This window comes from Candoia aspera, chromosome 9, assembly GCF_035149785.1.
Source record: "Candoia aspera isolate rCanAsp1 chromosome 9, rCanAsp1.hap2, whole genome shotgun sequence".
NCBI classification, from domain to species: domain Eukaryota; kingdom Metazoa; phylum Chordata; class Lepidosauria; order Squamata; family Boidae; genus Candoia; species Candoia aspera.
Genome location: NC_086161.1, coordinates 18,952,357 through 18,972,366, shown reverse-complemented (window position 1 = coordinate 18,972,366; position 20,010 = coordinate 18,952,357). Strand labels below are relative to the sequence as shown.

General features: G+C 43.5%; 1 protein-coding gene and 1 long non-coding RNA gene across 3 annotated transcripts in view; one reads left to right on the top strand and one right to left on the bottom strand.

Annotated features, from left to right (window-relative positions):
• Window positions 1-11,051: 11,051 nt before the first annotated feature.
• The window catches only part of TACC1 (transforming acidic coiled-coil containing protein 1), a 67,332-nt gene continuing 58,373 nt past the window's right edge, over window positions 11,052-20,010 (top strand). For both annotated transcript variants that reach the window (XM_063310917.1, XM_063310916.1), the window contains exon 1: window positions 11,052-11,247. In XM_063310917.1, coding sequence (XP_063166987.1) covers window positions 11,141-11,247 — 107 coding nt within the window. In that variant the 5' untranslated portion in view covers window positions 11,052-11,140. The remainder of the gene's footprint in view (window positions 11,248-20,010) is intronic.
• On the bottom strand, window positions 16,727-17,576 carry LOC134502787 (uncharacterized). Its single transcript, XR_010068481.1, has 2 exons — window positions 17,468-17,576; window positions 16,727-17,007 (listed from the first exon to the last, which is right to left on the bottom strand). It is a non-coding gene; the product is annotated as an uncharacterized LOC134502787 (long non-coding RNA).

Sequence of the window (20,010 nt, the reverse complement as noted above, 5' to 3'; positions counted from 1 at the left end):
CCCAAAAGTGCATTTTTGCTTCCAGTTTTGTTTAATACAGCTTTCCAAACAGTTTCCCCTAATATAATGCATCTTTGTACATTATTTCCATGAACAACATATTTCTCTAATAGACATTTTTAAATAGTTGTTTGACTGTGTTTGGGAGGTCTGCAAATTGCAAATGATGAATTTCGTTTCATTGATCAGTTTGAAGATGTAGAGATACCCTACATCCAGATGATGATCCAAGCTAAGTCTTGAAACTTACTTTTTTAAACTATTATTTATTACGTCTGGTTATGCCATAGCAATGGAAACCATTAATTCATTTCGCCCAGGGGGATCTTGTCCATGGCACCTTTTACCACTCTAAGTCAAAAGAGATAGAAAACTTTGGGCAGCTGGTGGAACAGTGGGGATTTTGTGAGCCTGTGGTAGGTGCACACACAAAATGCCAGATTCTTTCTTTTTTGTTTATATTAAAACCATCTTTTTAAAAAGGTATCTGGAGGGCATGAGGGTCAACAGAGACTTATCAAATATCCCACTTTGAGAGTGTTCAACTTTTTTGCTCCAGACTGGCCATCCCAACCAGTTTGCAAAAAATGTCTCAGAAAGTAGAACTGTACAGCTTTGCAAAAAAGGATATGGATTTAGCCATCCGGCACAAGTCATTCTCCTTTTGCCTGTGAAGTGTTTTTCAGCACATAGTACCCAACTTGGCCAGCAGAAGTGTCAGCCCTTTGAGGTAGACAGGGCAAGAAACAGACACCACACGAACAACTGAAACTCTATTGTTTATGGGGTATAGTAACAGAATCTTGAAAGCCTATCAGAGTTTCTCTCTCTACCCCCATCCCCATCCCCATTATATGAAAGAGAATCAAGGCAAGGCAGTCTTGAGTTTCTTTCTCACTCTCATTCTCCCTTTCAGGGCTAAGCTGGTGTTAACCTAACAGCTGTTGGATTCCTTCCTCAAGGCCATCTCCATAATCCTTCACAGCAATCAGCTGCTTATTACCTTTGCCTTGGTTTAACCAACTGGAAATATGGCAAGCCTGTGTTAAGAAGCGCTACTACACTGCCTACTCTGGGGGTAGGTATTGCTGATTTCATTGGAAGAAATGGTTAAAATGACACCAGAGTGCTTCTGTCTGTTGTATCGTATGGGCTATGTTGGAACATATAAAAATGGGGGAGGAGTAATCTTTTTGCAGTATTATTTCTATCTTCCCATAGATGTGATCTTCAGTGTGTTTCTTTACACAGGTTTGTAAACCACTTCAGTCATGAACCGACTCAAAGCAGCTTACATTGCCAAGTACAGTAACAAATGTAAAGCCATAAACAAGCACAAAACAATAGTAATGTTCTTGTCTCCTTCCATGCCAAACAGCAACAATCCAAAATCCATGCCTGAGGAAAAACATCTCTGTGGGAGGAGACACTTCTGTCTATCCAGGGGAAATAATTTTCTGTTTTGTGCATCCTTGAAAGTACTCGCTGATGCCTTCCATGCATTACAGTAAGTGTCTGATAGGAAGATACAGTATTTGCACCCCCAGGTTTCACATCCATAGAATCAACTTTACTTTTTCTTTACTGGAATTGCCCAGAACCTGATGCCAAAGACATGCCCTTAAAATAAAAAAATGAAAACTTGAGATCAAGCATCAGAGCTGAATGAAGTTCCCTACCCTTTTACTAATTAATACAGTTTCCTTCATTTCAAGATGTTATTGCTGCTATTCGTTTTTCATTTCTTCTTAATGGAAGTAGAACAGAAAACCAGCCAACCAACAAAAAAACCTTGTGGGTCTTCTGCTGATCAGGTCAAAGTTTTGATTCTGATCTACCTGTTGTCCATCCGTGAAAAGTTACAAAAGAAGAGGGAGCAGCCGTTTCCTTTCATAAAAAGACACACAGAGCAGACGCACACACACACACAGATGGCATTTCATAAACCGGAAAAAAAGGGAAACCAGTCGTCTGTACAAATACTTGGAGCAGACCGTTCTTCCTGCAGGAGAGGCCTCATTCTAGCCAAGTGTGCATTTTTACAGCATGACACCAATTGAGCTGTTATTAGAATGGTAAAAAAAGAAGGTGAGGGGGTGGGAAAAGAACAAACGTATACCAAATCGATCCTGGATTTTAACTTGCAAGTCAAGAACCCCCGAAGTTTCCAATGGGTCAGGAATTTGCAAGGCTTGGCACAAGGCGTCTGGCCGAGGCGTCCCAAAGGCGCCATCAAATTCCCTTTTGCCAAAGATTACAGCATTTCCTTTTCCTCCGACCCAAAGTGTGTCTCTTTCCGAGAAAGACCCCAGAGCCATCCCTTCCTCCCGCACAGCTCCTTCTACACCTCTTCCTTTCTCTTCTGGGCTGTTCTTCTGCAAGCAAGCAAGAAAACCTTTGCAACTGGAGAAAGGTAGGAATAAAACTGGGAAGGGGTGTGCGTGTGTGTGTTGAGTAATCTTGGAAAGTTATGTTTTAACTTCAGACTAAAGATGGAAAATCAATCCGTGTCTGGGGGACAGAAGCAACTTTTCTCCCAGGTTTTCCTCACTGCTTGCAAATCTTGATGGTCCAAAACAGAAAAGAAAAACTTTCTTGTCCCTTAAGCCAGGGTTCCTCAACCTTGGGAACTTGAAGTCCACACATCTTCAAGTTCCCAAGGTTGAGAAACGCTTCCTTAAGCTGCCAAACAGGTTCCACGAAAGAGGATAAGCCTACTTACTAGACCAGGAGTTTTCAATTTTTTTCAGCCTGTGGAACCAGTTAGTTAAAAAAACTAAAAATCCTGGAATCCCTGCTCAAGTGGCAAAGCTCTAGGATAGAAAATGAGCTACTTTCAAGTGAACTTTTTAAAAAATCTTCACCTCTGTTGGAAGCCTGGGGTTCCAACACAGTTTGCAAAACCCTGCACTGGGCAAACAGGGCTCTCAATTCTAGCTTGGTCTGCAAGACACCCTGTTCACTTGGTGGAGGGGGGGCAGTGAAGGGCCAGACATGACTCATCTCTGACAAGACTCATCATCAAGGATGTGCCCTCCTTGACGAGGCTTCTGGAGCAGCCACAAAAATTACTTCATGGTTTCCTAGCAACCGCATCTTCTGGATCAGGGCCAAAGAACAGCCCTGATCCAGAAGATGCGGTTGCTAGGAAACCATGAAGTAATTTTTGTGGCTGCTCCAGAAGCCTCACCAAGGAGGGCACATTCTGAAGCCATGGCAGTGGCTGACTGGCCACAGAGCAGTACCACAGAAGGATTGGGATCAGGAATAGCACCTGAATTTGCAAGGAGGTACCCAGCCTGGCACCTTCTTGATGTATTAGACTTCAACTCCAGAATTCCCAAACAAAATGGGGGTTGTTCAACAACTCTGGAGGATGCCTGGATGAGATGTTCTTGATTTACGCTTCTATTTGCTTATTCCCTGGGTGACTTTTTCTTGGCAGTGCCTTTCCTAAGTCCTTCTAAGCACCCTTTTGATGTGGAAGGGTGACATAAATTCAGATTGTAGCATTATAAACCACACTTATTAGAACAGGGGCATCTTCCAGGGTTGGCCAAACAAGTCAAGTTGGTGCATCACTGTACATAACAGGTGGAGCTCTGATTGTACTGTCAATGTCACCATCTTGACTTTTTTCACCATACTTTCCTCTATTTACAAACAGCTTATTTCATAGCAAAAAGGTAAACTATGAGGAAGAGGAAAGGGCATAGAGTAGCACAGGTTAGCTGAGTTCACACAGTGTGCTAGACTAGACTAAAATAGTGCTCTTTTGAAGATGGAAGAGACTCAACCATTGTTTTCCAGTATGGTAAGAATCAGTGATGACAATGTGGCATGGGGGTTATTTACATTATGAGAACACAGCCATTGGGTTTTGCTAACTTAGGTTACCCTTTAGCACAGCCTTTCTCAACTTTTTGACCCTGGAAGAACCCTTGAAATATTTTTCAGGCCTCGGGGAACCCTGCACATTCAGGCCCTGCACTTCAGGCCAGAAGTTACAACATTATTATCTTTGTTTCATGGATAGGCCTGTATAGATGCATTAACAGGATTCTTAAACTGAAAATAATGAAACTTACCTCTTTAAGGTGAAGTTGCCTGAATTTGAAATAATTTTTTAAATAAATCGTGATCTCCCACGGAACCCTTAGTGACCTCTCGCGGAACCCTAGGGTGCTACAGAACCCTGGTTGAGAAACCCTGCTTTAGAGTGTTGTGTGAACCCAGCCAGTGAGTTCTGGCAGAGTCGAACAACACCCTTGAACATGGTAATGTTTCCAAGGCACAAGGATCCACACCCTTTTTCCATCAATTTTTCTCTCTGACCAACCTGGAGAGTGGCTGAAATTCTCAAGTCAGTTTTAGGGTACTCTACCCCCCATTTTCCCCTCCCTCCTCCATTCTCAACCCCGAGCCACCAATAACATCCACTGAACGAGACTTTTATTGCTGTAACCACAAGTCATAACATATTAAGACATGAGCAATTTAAGATATAACTACAGTAATACAAACCCATAGAATGGCTAAAATTACAGCTGTAAAGACAAGTAATAAAATTAAGCCAAGAGTTAAAACTTAGCTCAGCAGCTAATAAAATTAATACATTTCTTTTCAGTGTTAGCAGACAGTAAGGTAAGAAGAGCTACTAGATTACTAAAATAAGGAAATGTGTCTGCTCAGGAAAGGTTAATGTTCTGTTTCAGAGGCTGCTAATCTGCCAATAATACTGTATTGCTAAACAGTTTTGTTTTGAGTGCTGTATAAAAGAGGCAATAGAGAACACAGGGTTGAAGGGAAGACAATTCAACACTGTTCTGAAGTTAGGAAGCAATTCCTGGAGGTATGTAAGGTTTTAGGGGGTGGGCAGGCAGCCTCCCAGCCCCCCTTGATGCACCTCTGGGATGGGACCATAAAGACTTCTAACAGCAAGATGAGGATAAGGATTAATGGTGGCATTAGAGCAGTTAAAGGAGTGTTTCACAGCTTCCCATCAGCAGGAGAGACTTCTCCCAGCCTCGGTGAGCTTTCTGGTTGGCTTTGGGGAGGCCCTCAGAAAATGTGATTAAGAGTTCCCAAGCATCATTTCAAGAAGCAACGTAAGTTACAAAGGATACCACACTTAGTCAGACTCTGCAGGACTATTTGGAAAGGCTGCCCTGAGGCATGAGAGCAACGGAAGGCTCGGAGTTTGCTCATTTTCCAGCTTTGGGAATAGTGGAACTTTCCAGCCTTCGGCTTTGTGGCTAATCATTTCCATCTGCTCCTTTGCTGAGAGGCTGGGCTACACGGCAGGACTTGAAGATTACTGAGAATGTGCAAGGAGGGCTTAGGAGCAAGAAAGCCCTGAGACGGGAATTGCCCACCTGTTGAGGCAGCCCCAGAGTGCAGGGGGAAGGTAAGTGAGGGTATCTGACCCTTGGACCGCTTAATGTTTTTAAAAAGTATAGATGTGTGAAGCTTAGTGTGAAAGGTGATGCCTCTCTTTCGCTTGGGGCCTGGCTGCGATGTATCCTGGATCTGGTTTTGCAACCAGGAAACAGGGTGGAAATCCAGCTCATTTCTTTGAGCGTTTGTGATTCCGCAGGTAGGGAAGGGAGATATAGTTCACAGCTGAATGCAAACCTGCTGAACTCTGTTCTTTTTCATCCACTCGCAAACCAAGTTCACATTTTGCCTAATTTTGTAATGCCATTTACCAATAAAAGGTTGTGTGTTAAGACAATAGGTATATTTAAAAGTATGTTTGTTTGTTTGTTTGTTAGATGGAATGTAATGGTATGTGAAAAAGACTCTGGGAGGCGGGGCAAAGTGATGCTGCCTAGGGAACAATCAGATAAGAGAGGGCATAGTCTGCAGCTGCATAATGGGAGGAAAAGGAGGCTCAGAAGGGACCCTCCCTTGCTTGCTTCCCAGGCTGTAAAGGAGATGGCGGGAGATTTGTACTTTCAGACTTGCAAGATTCTGTGAATGTAGCCTTACAAAAAAGTAGAATTAGCTCATCCAGTTGTTTCCTGTCTGGTCTACCTGGGAAGGCTGACATGTATGGACTGCCTTTTGTATAGGAGCTCAAGACACCGTACCTGTGCTCCCTACTCCTGTTTTTCCCCACAACAGCAGCCCTGCCAGGTAAGTTGGGCTGAGAAAATGGAGAGGCCCAAAGTGATCTGCTGAGCTTCCATGGCTGAGGGGGGGATTAGAACCCAGGCTGCCCTGCTCCTAGTCCAGCATCTTCTCCTCAAGACCACCCTGGCTCTTCAGCTGGGACAGAGCGATGGCTCAAAGTCACCCATAAGCATCCAATAATTTCCATAGCTCCTTTTCACGTCACTACTGTTTTTACTACGAACCTGACACTTTGAGAGCAAAAGCAACTAGCAGCCTGGTCCATGTGTTTTTCTTTAAAGTTAGGAGGGCTGATTTGTTGGAAAGGGGAAAAAATTGGTTCCTGCCACTTGGCGGAGCTCCCTGTTATTCAAAGTATCTTGCAAGCACTTCCCGGGGAAAGAATACAATGGATTCCTTGGATGGTATCAAGGTTTTGCAGTGACTTCAGGAGCCAGACTGCCTGGGCTCTGCCTCTGCAGGATATCTGAAGAAAGAATGATGTGAAATGCATCCCAACATTTTTCAGTTATTGACTTTGCTATTTAGTGTTTGTATTTTAGGCATTAGAAGCTTTTTTGTGGGGGAGGCTGAACAGAAAATGGGCAATTATAGAGCTATTACAGGTAAAAATAGCAGCTGGCTTCTTTTAAAATCCAGGTATTTGATTTTATTTAACATGTTTCTACCCCACTGCAATCAAAATGACTCTTTGGTGTCGTACGTAGAATATAAATAGAACCATTTAAAACATCCACAAAGCTCATATGAAACAAATAAAACTTACAAATAATAAGGGTAAAAACAACCCTCCACCCAAAACGAGCCCTTCCTTTCCCATTAAACATTTTTCTTTATCTAGCCTAGACTGGAGAGATGCCTTACTCTACAGCAGTGTTTCTCAACCTCGGCAACTTTAAGATGTGTGGACTTCACCTCCCAGAATTCCCCAGCCAGCAGGGGGAACCTTGAAGTTGCTGAGGTTGAGAAACACTGCCCTAGAACAAGGCTAGATCCTGGCATTGTGGGAAAAGTAAAGCTGTTGGTGAGTTCTGAAGTTGTTTAATGCAGCATTGCTGCTAATTATAAGGTTATCAGCAGGGTCGATTTTGTTTAAATCAAGCCTTAGGGTCCTGTAGAAGAAGTTGTGTTCTTGTATACGGCAAGGAGAGGTTTAACTAGATGGGTTATAGTATCAAACTCTGCAGGAAAGAATGAACAATTGAACCTAAGGTTATTTGACATTGTTTTTGCTCCCCAAATTAAGCTCAGTTTAAAATATCCTTGAGATGCTTGGCTGTGTCAGTATTATAAAACTAAGTGGTTTTTTTATTTACTTTATAGGCACTGTCTTTTATTGCTGTGATCCTGTATTTAATTTAGAACCAGTTAAGCTAGGATTTGGAAGACTTGGGTTGAACCCTTGCTCAATCATGACATACTGGCCCTGTTCAAGTAGCATGCTAAGCTATAATTTGCTTAACTGTGATTTATTGAATAAGCCCACATGGTGGTATCACATAATACACTCTAACTATCCACATGTTAGGCTAGTGTGTTATTCAAACCATGTCAATATACTGTAAACAGTTGATAGTCTGGTATGTCACAAATCCATGTAACTAGATTAATTCATTTAACTATGAATGTACATGTTGTGCAAGCAGAATCAGCAGCAACAACCCACATTTTGGCCTAAAATGCTTTGTAACCCCTCCCAGAGAATGACTTTGATGTAAGCATTTTTAGCCGCTGAATTTATTTACCATGGTTTTATTTGGATAAAAATTGCAAAGAATGAGAGATCACGGTGGTTCCGTTGGGCTCTTCGCAGAAAGAAATATAGGACATAAGCAATCAGACCGCTGAGAACACATCTTCAGCACTACATCTAAATTATTGCAAATACTGAAATAGTATTTTTGCAACATGAATTTGTAGCTGTATTCACATAACACTAAGCCACAAACTAGCCAATCATATTTCAGCCTTGTGCAATCCCATCCGGTATGCATGCTTTGTTTCTTTCTGGGTTTTATTATGCTAACGTCACCAGTAAAAGAAATATTACAAGAGGATTATGAGAATCCAGGAATATTCCATATATGTTCATCATGGCAAGCGTACTGCGTGAAAGAACTTGAGGAAGAAAAAGACACTTAGGGAGTCATTAGGTAAACAACATTGGCTGTTCGTTGAATGTACATCTTGCCTGAAGACAGCTAAGCACAACCAACAAAATGCAACATTAGAGTCAAAGCAAATTCAAAATGCACACTACAACGAAGGAAGTGTCTTTATTTAAAAAAGAAAAGCAAGCAAGCAGCCTTAAAATCAAATGCCTGGATGAATTACATGGATGGGGCTCATGTGTGAGGCTAAGCATTGGTTTGTTTACTTGTGGTTTACTGAATAAACGGCAGTTGGCTGGATTTTAATGCCTTATCCCAGAACACATGGTTTGCAAGCCACATTAGCTGGGGTCACACAACACCCTAAATCAAAACTGCATGATGACTCCGTCGGCTGCACAGCTTTGCCTTCAGCCCACGGCTTGCAAGTACGGAAGAACTATTTTCTAGATAAGCAGATGTGACCAACCCACCCAGAACAGGCAACCAAATTATGCAAACAACCTAAAACCAAGCTGTATCTTGCTGCCTTGGGAAAATATGAGCTTTGGGATTAAAAGTACAATTGTGCCTGACCCTGGTCTAATTTTGAAGGCCAACCTACCTCAAATTCGAGCTTAAAGTCTGATTCTTCACGGTGATGAAATAAAGAATGGAGGAAGACACCCTCTAACGATGCAGTTTCCAATGAGCATTGCAATATGGTCTTCAGTATCTGCTCAGCAGAATGCCACCCCTTCCCACTACAGTATCATGGGCAAGTCTGCTTGGAAGACCATGTCAAGGTTCTCATAACATCTGGATTAACAATGTCTGCACCAGATGTTGGGGAACCAAGACAATAAGATGGCTACTGGAACAAACCATACACAGATGAGACATACATATATATATCTTAGTACGTTGTGTAAATCCGGCCCTGTTGGCCAGTATGATGCAGTATCTTCTGCAACCCCAGGGAGTCATTTGATTCAGTAATCCAGTGAAGCATGTTGTGTAAAACCAGCAATTTGGCTAAACTCTGAAGTGATTGGTTTGGGTTTAGCCAAGAACTGGCTTAGCCATTTTGGTTTGTAAACCATGTTTATCACTTAAGGTGTTGCGTGAATCCAACCAATGGTGGTTTATTCAATAAACCATGGTTAACAGGTCGCCATACCTGTGAGCTTGGTCAGTGATTTCTCCTGTGACAGCTGGCCACGGGGAGTGTGAGCCAGTGGCATCACGCAAATAGTGCAAATGACACAATTCATATTTGTGCAATGATAGAGAGGTATATGTTAAATCATCACAGCTTACAACAGATTTCCTTGGCAGCAGTTTGAAATCAGGAGTGAGGCTTTACCCATTGAGTTCCTGCACGTCAGGTTGCTCTTACGCCTGGGGAGAAAAGGTAACTATGGCTTATTTAACACTTGTTTCCTGGGTTCACATGATACTCTGAGCCACAGACTAACTGCACAAGCTGGTTTCCAAATCACTCCGAGCGACATTGCAGTTGGCTGGTGTCAGCCCCCCTAGGTAGACCAGACCAGAAAATCTACTGCACCGGAAGACTTGAATTACACTTCACTGAAATGGTCTACAGCACCGTTTCTCAACCTCAGCAACTTTAAGATGCGTGGACTTCAACTTCCAGAATTCCCCAACCAGCTATGCTGGCTAGGGAATTCTGGGAGTTGAAGTCCACGCATCTTAAAGTTGCTGAGGTTGAGAAACACTGGTCTATAGCATTGTTAAATTCTTAAAACTTTTTTCTCTCATGACCCCTTCCCACTTTTAAAAATTATGGAGGACCCCAAAAGAGCTTTTGTTTGTATGAGTTATATTGATCAATATTTGCCTTATTAAAAATTAAAACTGATGCATCCATTATGGCTTCTCATGATTGTTTGATGGGATTTTAATCTTGTATTATTTTTCAACATAGGCTGGCAAATAATTTTGAGTTTGTGGGCCCTGAGAGGGTCCTGGGGGATCCCTAGGGGTCCTAGGACCACACTTGCGAGCCTGATTGTGCTTTAAGTCCTCCGCCTTCTTATGCTCCAGTTAGAAGCAATAAGGGAGCAGCCTGCCTGGGCTGATTCCTAATACTACCACCTTGCTTCCCAGGACTTCAAGAATATTTCAGCCTTCTTTGTCTACGGAGATCCTTGCCTCTTTCTGTCAAGGTCGTCTCCCTTCCCCTCTACACCTGGGTTATGGTACTGGCCGTCGTCTGGACTTGTTGAAAAGTTCTCCGGGGGATCATGCCCAATTCCCCTCTTAACTTATACGGCCGGCCAGGCCTGGGATCCCTTCGAGCCCACTAGTTCGGGTCCTCCCCAGCACCTGCCGCGTTAAACTGTCCTGCCTTAAAGCTGCCAACTTCTACGGCGGCCCTGCTCCTGTGCTTCTGAACGCGCCTGGCAAGCCCCGGCCAGCTTCCTCCACCGGTTCGCGTCTCGAACTAAGCCGTCGTGGGGAGGCTTTAGCCAAGCGGGGAGGCTGCGTTACCCTGCCCTTGTGAGTTACTCTTGCCAGCGGCGCCTGCTGCCCTACCGTGCCCTAGTGCGCTGTCTCGGGTGCGTGCGTCCATGCATGCATGCAGCCTTCCGTTCCCTGTTTGCAAAAGGCCAGCAGGGATCTCGCCATGCCGGGCTCCTGGCGGGGCTAGTGCAAAGAAGTTGGCCGCCTCCGCCTGCCAAGTTCCTCTCCCGGCCGAGCTGCTCCTTAGCTGAGCGCGGAGGCTGAACTTCGCCCTCCTGGGCCTGCCTGCCTGCCCTCCCCTCCCCTCCCCTCCCCTCCCCTCCCGGAGCTGGGCGCGTCAAGTCCTCTGGGAGCAGCCGGAGCGAGCGTCCCGCCAGGGCTGGCCCCGTCCTTGGGCTGCGCTGGTCCCGAGGGAGTGGGAGACCATGGGGGGGCTCCAGAGCCGGGGAGAGCAGCAGCCCCCTCCCACTCCTCTTCCTTCTGGGGCTCAGGCGGAGCAGAGCCCCCGCAGCAGGCTGGAGGGGGCGGCCGGGTAAGTGCGGGAGGGGCGGCTGGGGCGCGGGGCGGCCCCCCTCACTCGGTCCCTCCGCGGACCTTTTCTTGCTATTGCGGGAAGAAAGTTTGGCAAGTGTGGCCGTCCCGCTTGTGGCAAATCGAGGCTTTTATAGCCACACTTCCCAACCAGAATCAAATCGAATAAAAACTCGCAAGAGTTGTGGGTGGTCATCAATAAGAGGAATCTGCTGGGGAGGGGTGCTTTCTTCTATCTTCTAAGGCCCCCCGACGTGGCACTGGATGGTTTTCATCTCTGGGAACTCTTACCATGATTGTGGTTGGCTTTGGGCATCACTCCAAATCATGGTTTGCTCAACTCTGGTTTATTGATCGGTTGATCTATTAGCCAGCTTCACCCAACTTTCCGCAATGGTGAACTGGGTTTATATAGCTTGCCAAATGGAAGATGATCTCTTTGGGTTTGTGTGTTGTATGAACCCAACAAGCTGGGTTCAACTTTTGGTACGCCTTGTACACCTGGGCTGGCTTCGGTTTGTTCTGTTCAGTGGGGCTTTGGACTCGGCCCCCAATAGGAGCCCAGCGGATGTTTGCTGCAAATTTAATTGTCAGATACTTGGAATAAAGCGCAGAAGTTAGTGGGGCTTAAAATCATGTGCGTATCTAGGTTAGTCTAACGGTAGAAGTAGCTTTCTCAGTCCACAACTGTTCCCTTATCTTTAGCACCCTTTGCAAGCCAGCAATTATAAGCTGCTCTGCTCTTATTAACTTATTCTCTCGTGACTTTTTTCTTCTGCACCCATTTCATGTATTCTGGGGCATCAGAGCTTGTGTCCCCATATACAGATTGCAAAGACACTCTGATGTTTTTGTCTGGAAGATGTTACAGATCCGTGATGTTCAGTGCTACTTACTTTCTGGAATGGCCTTGTGGATTTTAGCCTTTGAAATTTGACTTGGGGTCCTGCAAATGGCTAATAAATTTGGTGAGGCACAGACCAGCATATATCTGCTCAGTTTCCACATGCACCAATTTGTTGTTTTCATGGCAACTTGGTTGAAAGTTCTCTTTTCAACCTACGCACCCTTTTAATTATGGGAGGCCAATACACTTGAAACTTTTATTTTGTCTTTGGACTGAATACAAATCTGTGTTGATGTATATGCATATTGTGTTGCACATTGTAATGTACATGCATCTTGTGTTGATGTACATGCATAGATACATAGAGATAAACCACATTTACGCACCATTCAAAAGAGACAATAAAAAAACTAAGAAGGAAACAAAAAGACCAGAACCCATCTTTTCCAACAGGCAACACCCAGATAAGCAGGGATTAACACCAGACAAACAATCAAGCAGCAAACAATCAAATGGACCATGATGCCCTAATCGGGGAACTATCGAGACAAACAATCAAGCAGATAAGAACACCCTGATCAAGGCACTGCCAAGGAAAAAACCACACCACCACCAACATTGGCAGGGCAAGCCGTGTATATTAACAGGGAGCAATCGCCACACTCACTGGCACTGATGATGTTACCTAGTTGGGTAATGAAATGTTTGCAAGCAAGCAACCAGTATTGGTATGTGGGAATGACCTTGGGAAAAGGGATGCTGCCTAGGGAATGGTCCGATAAGAGAGGGCATAGCCCACAGCTGCATAATGGGAAAAGAAAGAAACTCCGAAGGGACCCTCCGTAGCTTCTTGGGCTGTAAAGTAGACAGTGGGAGATTTGTACTTTCAGACTTTCCAGATGCTGTTAATGTAGCCTTACAATAAAGCAGAATTAGCTCATCTGGTCGTGTTTCCTGTCTGGTCTACCTGGAAGGGCTGACATAACCAAGCTCAGAGAGCACCAAGGACTCCATATTATTTAGATCTCTTTTTTGCAGATCTCTTTTTTCACCTCAGTGGGCTTCCTAGAACAATAGAAATCAGTTCATTATAACCACAGTTAATGTTGATGGTGATGTCATGGTTGAAGCTTACAAGGGAATTTGTATGTTGGGGAAGGGAACAGGTGATCCTGCAGCTCACCTCAAATCTCTTCTTGCTTTTAAGAACATGGCTAAAGCAGAGTTGGGTGTGATCTAATCACCAGGGAGAAGGCAAGAGCAAATTTTCATATTATAATAATTCATTATTATTATTCTGTATTATTGCACTGGTAACTGTATAGACATGACCATGCAGCCACCAGCAGTTGAGCTTCATTCAAGGTGTCTTCTGGTCTTGCTCTTTGTGAAATCTGAATGTCATTACTTAGATATTGCTGAGATAAATATGAGGCATAAAAGTTGTAGATTCTAGCATTCCATTTTCCTACAAAAGGTGATTATAGATAAAATAGCCCATGATGTGGAAAGCAGAAGTCCTCTATCTGCAACCACAGATATGTCATCTAGCTCTCCTCTGACACATGGTGACAGCTGTCTTTTCTGAGTCATCCTTATTGAGCCATCTTGACCGGACTGCTGCTTTCCACCTTGAAGATTGAGCTGAAGCGGTGCTTAATTTTTAATATGGGGCAACTGCAGAACATGGGCTTTCCAGTTCTGGTCCTGACACCTTCAGCTAAAACAGAGGTAAACAACTTGGTTCCTGAAAGCCATGGGTATAGTCCCTAGAGTTATTGTCAAATTAAAAATTACTTTGTGATGGAAAGGGGAGTGTGTTAAAGCCATGATTGGAGGGTAATTGTAGATGATGATGATGATTTGCCTTTGACTCAGTCTTGACTCCTGATGAACAAGTCCCTGAAGTTTTCTTGGCAAGATTTTTCAGAAGTGGTTTTCCATTGCCTTCTTTTTAGGGTGAGAAACTTGAGTTCTAGACCAGTGCCTTTAACCACTACATTAATCTGGCTGTTGTATTGTGTTTAGTTGGCATGAAACTTAAATGTAAATGATGCTGAAGTTACGTTTTGTCCCAGCATGATTTTCTGTAATGCAGCTAGTAAAATGTGGAGAAGCGGTTGCTGGAAGGTGACAGAGCCTTAGATACCCCCACGCTAGCCTTGGGAGGGTAAGGATGTTCCTGAATGATGGAGGTCCTATTTTCTTGGTGGCTTCCTTTTCTGGACTTCCAGGTAGGGCTGATAAAGACTTCTGCTTAAAACCTTGGAGCTACTCATAGATAAAGTCATGTGTTCGTTCAGAAAAAGGCAGATAGATTCCTGATGTAGGAGATGGGCAGCTGTGAAATTCTAACCCTACCTTGAATGTCCTTTATCCTAGTTGCAGAACTGATGGATATTATGCCAAGGTAGCAGTTGGGTTCACACATCCCATTAAGTTCTAGTGTGGTTGGGCACCCATCTCATAAAGCCAAAGTTTGCTTCACCATGGCTTATTGGCTGAAGGACCATTCCCTTGGTTTGAATATGGTAAGTCACAAATAATGGCATTTTAACCACAATGGCTGAGATTGTACATCACTTTTCAGCTGCATTATGACTTAGGAAAACACGTTTTTGGGTGAGATGTGCAAACCTAGCCTTTGTGGCTTGAGAAGCATGGTTTATGACAGTGTAACGTGAGAACCTGGACAACTGCAGTTAGTTCAACAAACTATGGTTTAAACAATATGTGGTGTTCCAATGCATGAGCCTTGATACTCTCATTGTAGCTTGCATGCAGGCTTAATTTAAATTAAAAGTCTTAGTTTCAGTATTGGGGGACCATGTTCTCTAGGTTTCTAGACTACAACTCCCATCATATCTGACCATTTGCCATTGCTGCTATGCGAGTTAGAAGGAAAAATATTTAAGGGGCAATAAGTTACCTGCTCTTAGCATAGATGATAATGTGCAAAATAATATGCCTGTGAAAGGCAATTTCCAATGTTATGCTTTCATCAGTTCACGTTCTTTAAAAAGCAAGGATACCCCAAAGTCTACTGTACTCATGCAGTTTTCTTGGCAGCATTGCAGAAGGGAATTGCCATTACCTTCTTCTTTTTTGCTTTCCTAGCTGGGTCTCCATCCAATTCCCAACCATGGCTGCCTCTGCTTAGCTTTTTATCTTTTTAGGTAGGCTCAAGTGCTGTCATCTGATAAGCTAGTATACCATGGGTTGCCAGATCTCTGGCCTTCAAAGCAAATCAGTCTTTAAAATTCTTCTTCTCCAAGCTGGTGCACTCCAAGTGCATCAGATTACCGCTCCCTTCACCTCCAGCTCTTATGGGCAACGGGTTGAGGGTTATAAGAGTTGTGATCTGGCTAATGTGGAGGGTGCTGGCTGAGGAAGGGTATAAATACTACCACCAACTTTCCTCTGCAGGGGAATGGGATGGCCTAATGCTCTTGAAAGTGTATGGGGTATTTCTCCAAACTTCTCCTGCTTTATGCTTAATCAGAAGCTGTCCAGAGAGGTCTACAAACAAAAGAAGCCACATTCAAATTGTTATGGAATGTGGTTTTCAACCATGTGATTTTTAGCTTAAGCTGGTATGTTCTCAATATTCATTTTGGGTCTTTAATAAACAAACAAATAAATAAAAGTGGATTCAGAGGTAGTAGAAGATTTTGCAATAATTGCAAAATGTTGTGCAGGAACCCATCCCTAACTTTCAAAACAGAGTGACAGGAAGCGACGCTGTTTCTGTCCTCTAGTTTCGTGACTTGAAACAAACAATGAAATGAAACATGGTTCTTCACCTACATAGCACCAAAATATCTGCACCTTTTGTAATATACCCCATGATCTCCTTCCAGAGAAGCAGGACACAACCGGTGCTCACGATTTCACTGAAAATCTGCCCAACCAACTCCTCCCACAGCTGCTAAAATTGAAGTGGTAACCAGGGCAGGTTTCGAACACACAGAAAGATTGTTCCAAGGTTACCAGCTTGAGTCAGGATGGATCTATGATAGGAAGTCCTTGTGGTTCTTTCCATACAGTTCTTTGTAAGAATAAATATGAATTTGATACAGTCAGTGGCTAAGTGCCACCGAAACTAAAATCATCCTCTGAGGACAAGGGGTAGCTAGATGCATTCCTTCATATATTTTTTATGGCGTTCATTGGATAACTTGCTGCCTTCCACAAAACAGATGACTCTACTTGGTCCTTTGTTTTTAGCCTTTCTCGTTGGCTGTCTCCTGGCAACCAGACAGTGCTGACTAATTTACAGAGCAAAGAGTTCCATTTCCCTTAAATCAGAGTCTTCCTTACAGTTCAGAGATCTTTAACTAGCAAGCGGCTATTTAGGCAATGGGCTTTGAAAACTTGGCAGTTGTATACATTAAAAGAGTCATTTCTGGACTGGCTGCAATTTATAGTGTAATTGTCTCCGGTGTAATTAAGGCCTTGTAGAAAAGCTTTTGGACATGAGCTGGTCTTCGCTGATATCAGAGGCTGTGAGATTGACAACTACTGCTCAATTGTTCCTAAACAGAACTAAATTTAAAATATAAGCTATATAACTATCTTAGTCATACCCACGGTTGTGATTCATACATAGGGCCATGTGTCTGCTGTTCAAAAGTCTGTGCATTTTTATCTAATTTATTAACATTGTATAATATAAACATAATTAAATTTATATACATTTCAGATGGAATGTGTATAAGCCACCCAACTCCATTACAATTCATATATAAGGATAATATAAGATGAATGACTTCTTGGTCAGAATAAATTATGCAAGTTTCTTTACCATATTTTTCTCTTTTGATTATTTTTCCAAAGGACTCTAATGAAAGGTTCCCATCAGAGGTATCCTTTCCGAATCATGATTGTAAGGTTATCGCCTTTAGACTAGCATCCCTGAAAATAATGGTGAGAGAAAAAAAAATTAAATTGCAGCATGCAGAGTGCCATGGTTTGGTGGGGGGGGCAAACTCATTACAAAACAAGACTAGTTTCTTGCTATACCTAAGGTGTGCTGAGTGTAATCTGTCTGTTATTTCTCACCTATGTTGCAATTATTCCATCATGAATTTTATTAATCTATTCATCAGTCAAATTTATATGGCCGCTCATCTCACACAAGGTGACTCTGGGTGGCGTAAAATAAAACCAACAATTAAAATGAATTATAAAACTACTTAAAACAAATAATTAAACATAAATAAGGACAAGATTGTGAGAGGGTTTAAGATCAGACTGTTAAACCTGCTGCAGCCAATGTGCGGGCTCCCTGCTGCCAGGGATCACTGAGGCCTGATGAAAAAAACCACATTTTGAGGGCTTTCCAGAAGGCCATCAGGGTTGTGGCCAACCTCACCTCAGGGGGATGATGTGCCACAGGGTGGGTGCCACGGAAGAAAAGACTCTCCTTCTAGGACCCGTCAGATGGCATTCCTTCGTAGACAGGACCCACAACGTGTACTTCCAGTTGGCCTGATGGTCAGGTAGATGTAATTGGGAAGAAGCGGTCCCTCAAATAACCTGGTCCCATGCCATGGAGAGCTTTAAAGGTCAAAAACAGCACCTCGAATTGCACCTGGGAGCAAACTGGTAACCAGTGCAGCTCACTGAGCAGAGGTGTGATGTGCTTCCTCCTAGGGGTACACATAACTTCCCGTGCTACTGCATTTTGCACCAACTGAAGCTTCCAGATACTCTTCAAGGGCAGCTTCATGGAGACCATGTTACAGTAGTCCATTCAGAGACTAGACAGCCTGTACTTAAAGGTCAGATTCAATAAGGAAACACCTTGTTTGTTTAGTATGCTGATCTTTGACAGTAATAAAGATTCATTTGTTTGTTTGCTTAGTACTTTGTCCATCGAGGACCAGGGCAGGTACCATTTATCCTCTGGACTAAACTGTGTCTTCCTAACATAGCTGCTGACATCTTTGCCGATTCTGGCATTAAAATCACCAGCCAGTAGGATATCTGAATTTGGTAGTATTTGTTCAGCTCTCTCCAAAAGGGTTTGCAGGGAGGACACTGGCAGTACTTCAGGCTGGCAGGCACTGTATTCCAGGAGCAGAAGATCTGGTCTGTTTCGGGGGGAAATATCAGCCTATGGAGATGCACAGTGCAAACTTCTCCATTTCATCCAAAATACATGTAGTCCTCGACTTATGACCACAGTTGGGACCAGAATTTCCATCACTAAGTGAGGCAGTCATTAAGTGAGTCATGCCAGATTTTATGATCTTTTTTGCTGTCCTCGTTAAGCAAATCACATGGGTGTTAAGTAAATCACATGTCCATTAAGCAAATTCGGCTTCCCCCATTGACTTTGCTTGTCAGAAGCTGGCTGGGAAGGTATGGCGATCATGTGACCCCAGGATACTGCAACTGTCATAAATACATGCCAGTTGCTAAGTGCCTGAATTTTGATCACATGACTGCAGGGACGCTGCAATACTCATAAGTGCGAGGATCAGTTATAAGTCACTTTTTTCAGCGCCATCGTAACTTTGGTCACTAAACAAATGGTCATAAGTTGAGGACTACCTGACTACTGAGTTTTGTGACTTCTCAATTAAATTAAACTGTCCCTGGATTATTACCACAGTATCATCTTCAAAAATCTTTGATGGGAACTGAAAGCGCTGTATTGTTTGATTCCTTGCCACCACATCAGGGCCTCTTCCCACTCCAGGTTTCTTAGCAACGGCCAAAAATGTTATGTAACCAAGGTTACGGCAAACCATCCTGCAGAAGGATCTGCATGTGCAATATTCTGCCAGTGGAGGTACGTCAGGGCTGCAGTTGCTGAAAGTCTGCCTCTTTGTGGCTCAAGGTTTTGCAGTGTTGTTCTCTTTGGCATGGAGACAGTTTCCCTCTCTGGCATCCTTTCGTTTGGAAAAGCTGTCTCAAAGCTCCCTCTGCTGAAAGACATGCTTAGCTATGAAATGTCATGCATCCCATCTGGGATTTGTTGTGACATGAAGAATTACTTTAGTAAAGTACCAAAGTACAGTGGAAGAACTCTGTTGACCTTCTGGAGTTGGGCTGGCACGCCCAACTGAGCTACAAACTAGCCATGTTATGCAAACCCAACTTGCATGGTTAATTTATGGTTCAGTGTGCATTCAAACCCAGAACACTGAGTAGATGATGATGCAGTTCACCATGGTAAGCACATCTAAACATGTGGGGAATTCTGGGAGTTGAAGTCCACACATCTTAAAGTTGCCAAGTTTGAAAAACACTGCCCTAAATTAATCTTCGAATCAGGTGCAAATGAGTATGTGTTACTGTTGGAATCTGAACCAAATTGCCATACATTTAGACACTGCCGTTGGTTCTTGATCTGCTGTTTCTCCTTGCAGAGGGCAGTTATATATTTGGAAGATGGAAAGCAAAAGGGGTGTCCCTAATTTGTGTCTTGTCTAAAGGGCACACTCAGCAGATGATTCTTCTCCAACCTGGATACCCACCAGAGGGGTGGACTTCATATCCCAGAATCCTTAGTTCTGGCTAGGGAATTCTGGGAGTTGAGGTTCTCTGCAAGGGATAACTTTCTTGAGTTCTCTGTTTCAATATCTGCTCTTCCTTCACACAGAGTAGCAAAGAGAACACAATTCAATAGAAGAGAATCTCTGTAGCTCAGGGTGGAACTGTGGAGTCCTTGGTGCTCTCTGAGCCTTGTTGTTGGCTTGCAGGCGTTTCATTACCCAACTAGGTAACATCATCAGTGCAAGGGAGGGTGGGGTTTGCTCCCTGTTTATATACAACAGCTTGCCCTGCCAGTGTTGGTGGGGGTGTGGTTTTCTCCTTGGTAGTTCCTTGATTGGGGTATTGTTTTCTGCTTGATTGTTTGTCTGGTGTTAATCCCTGCTTATCTGGGTGATGGCTGCTGGAGAGGAT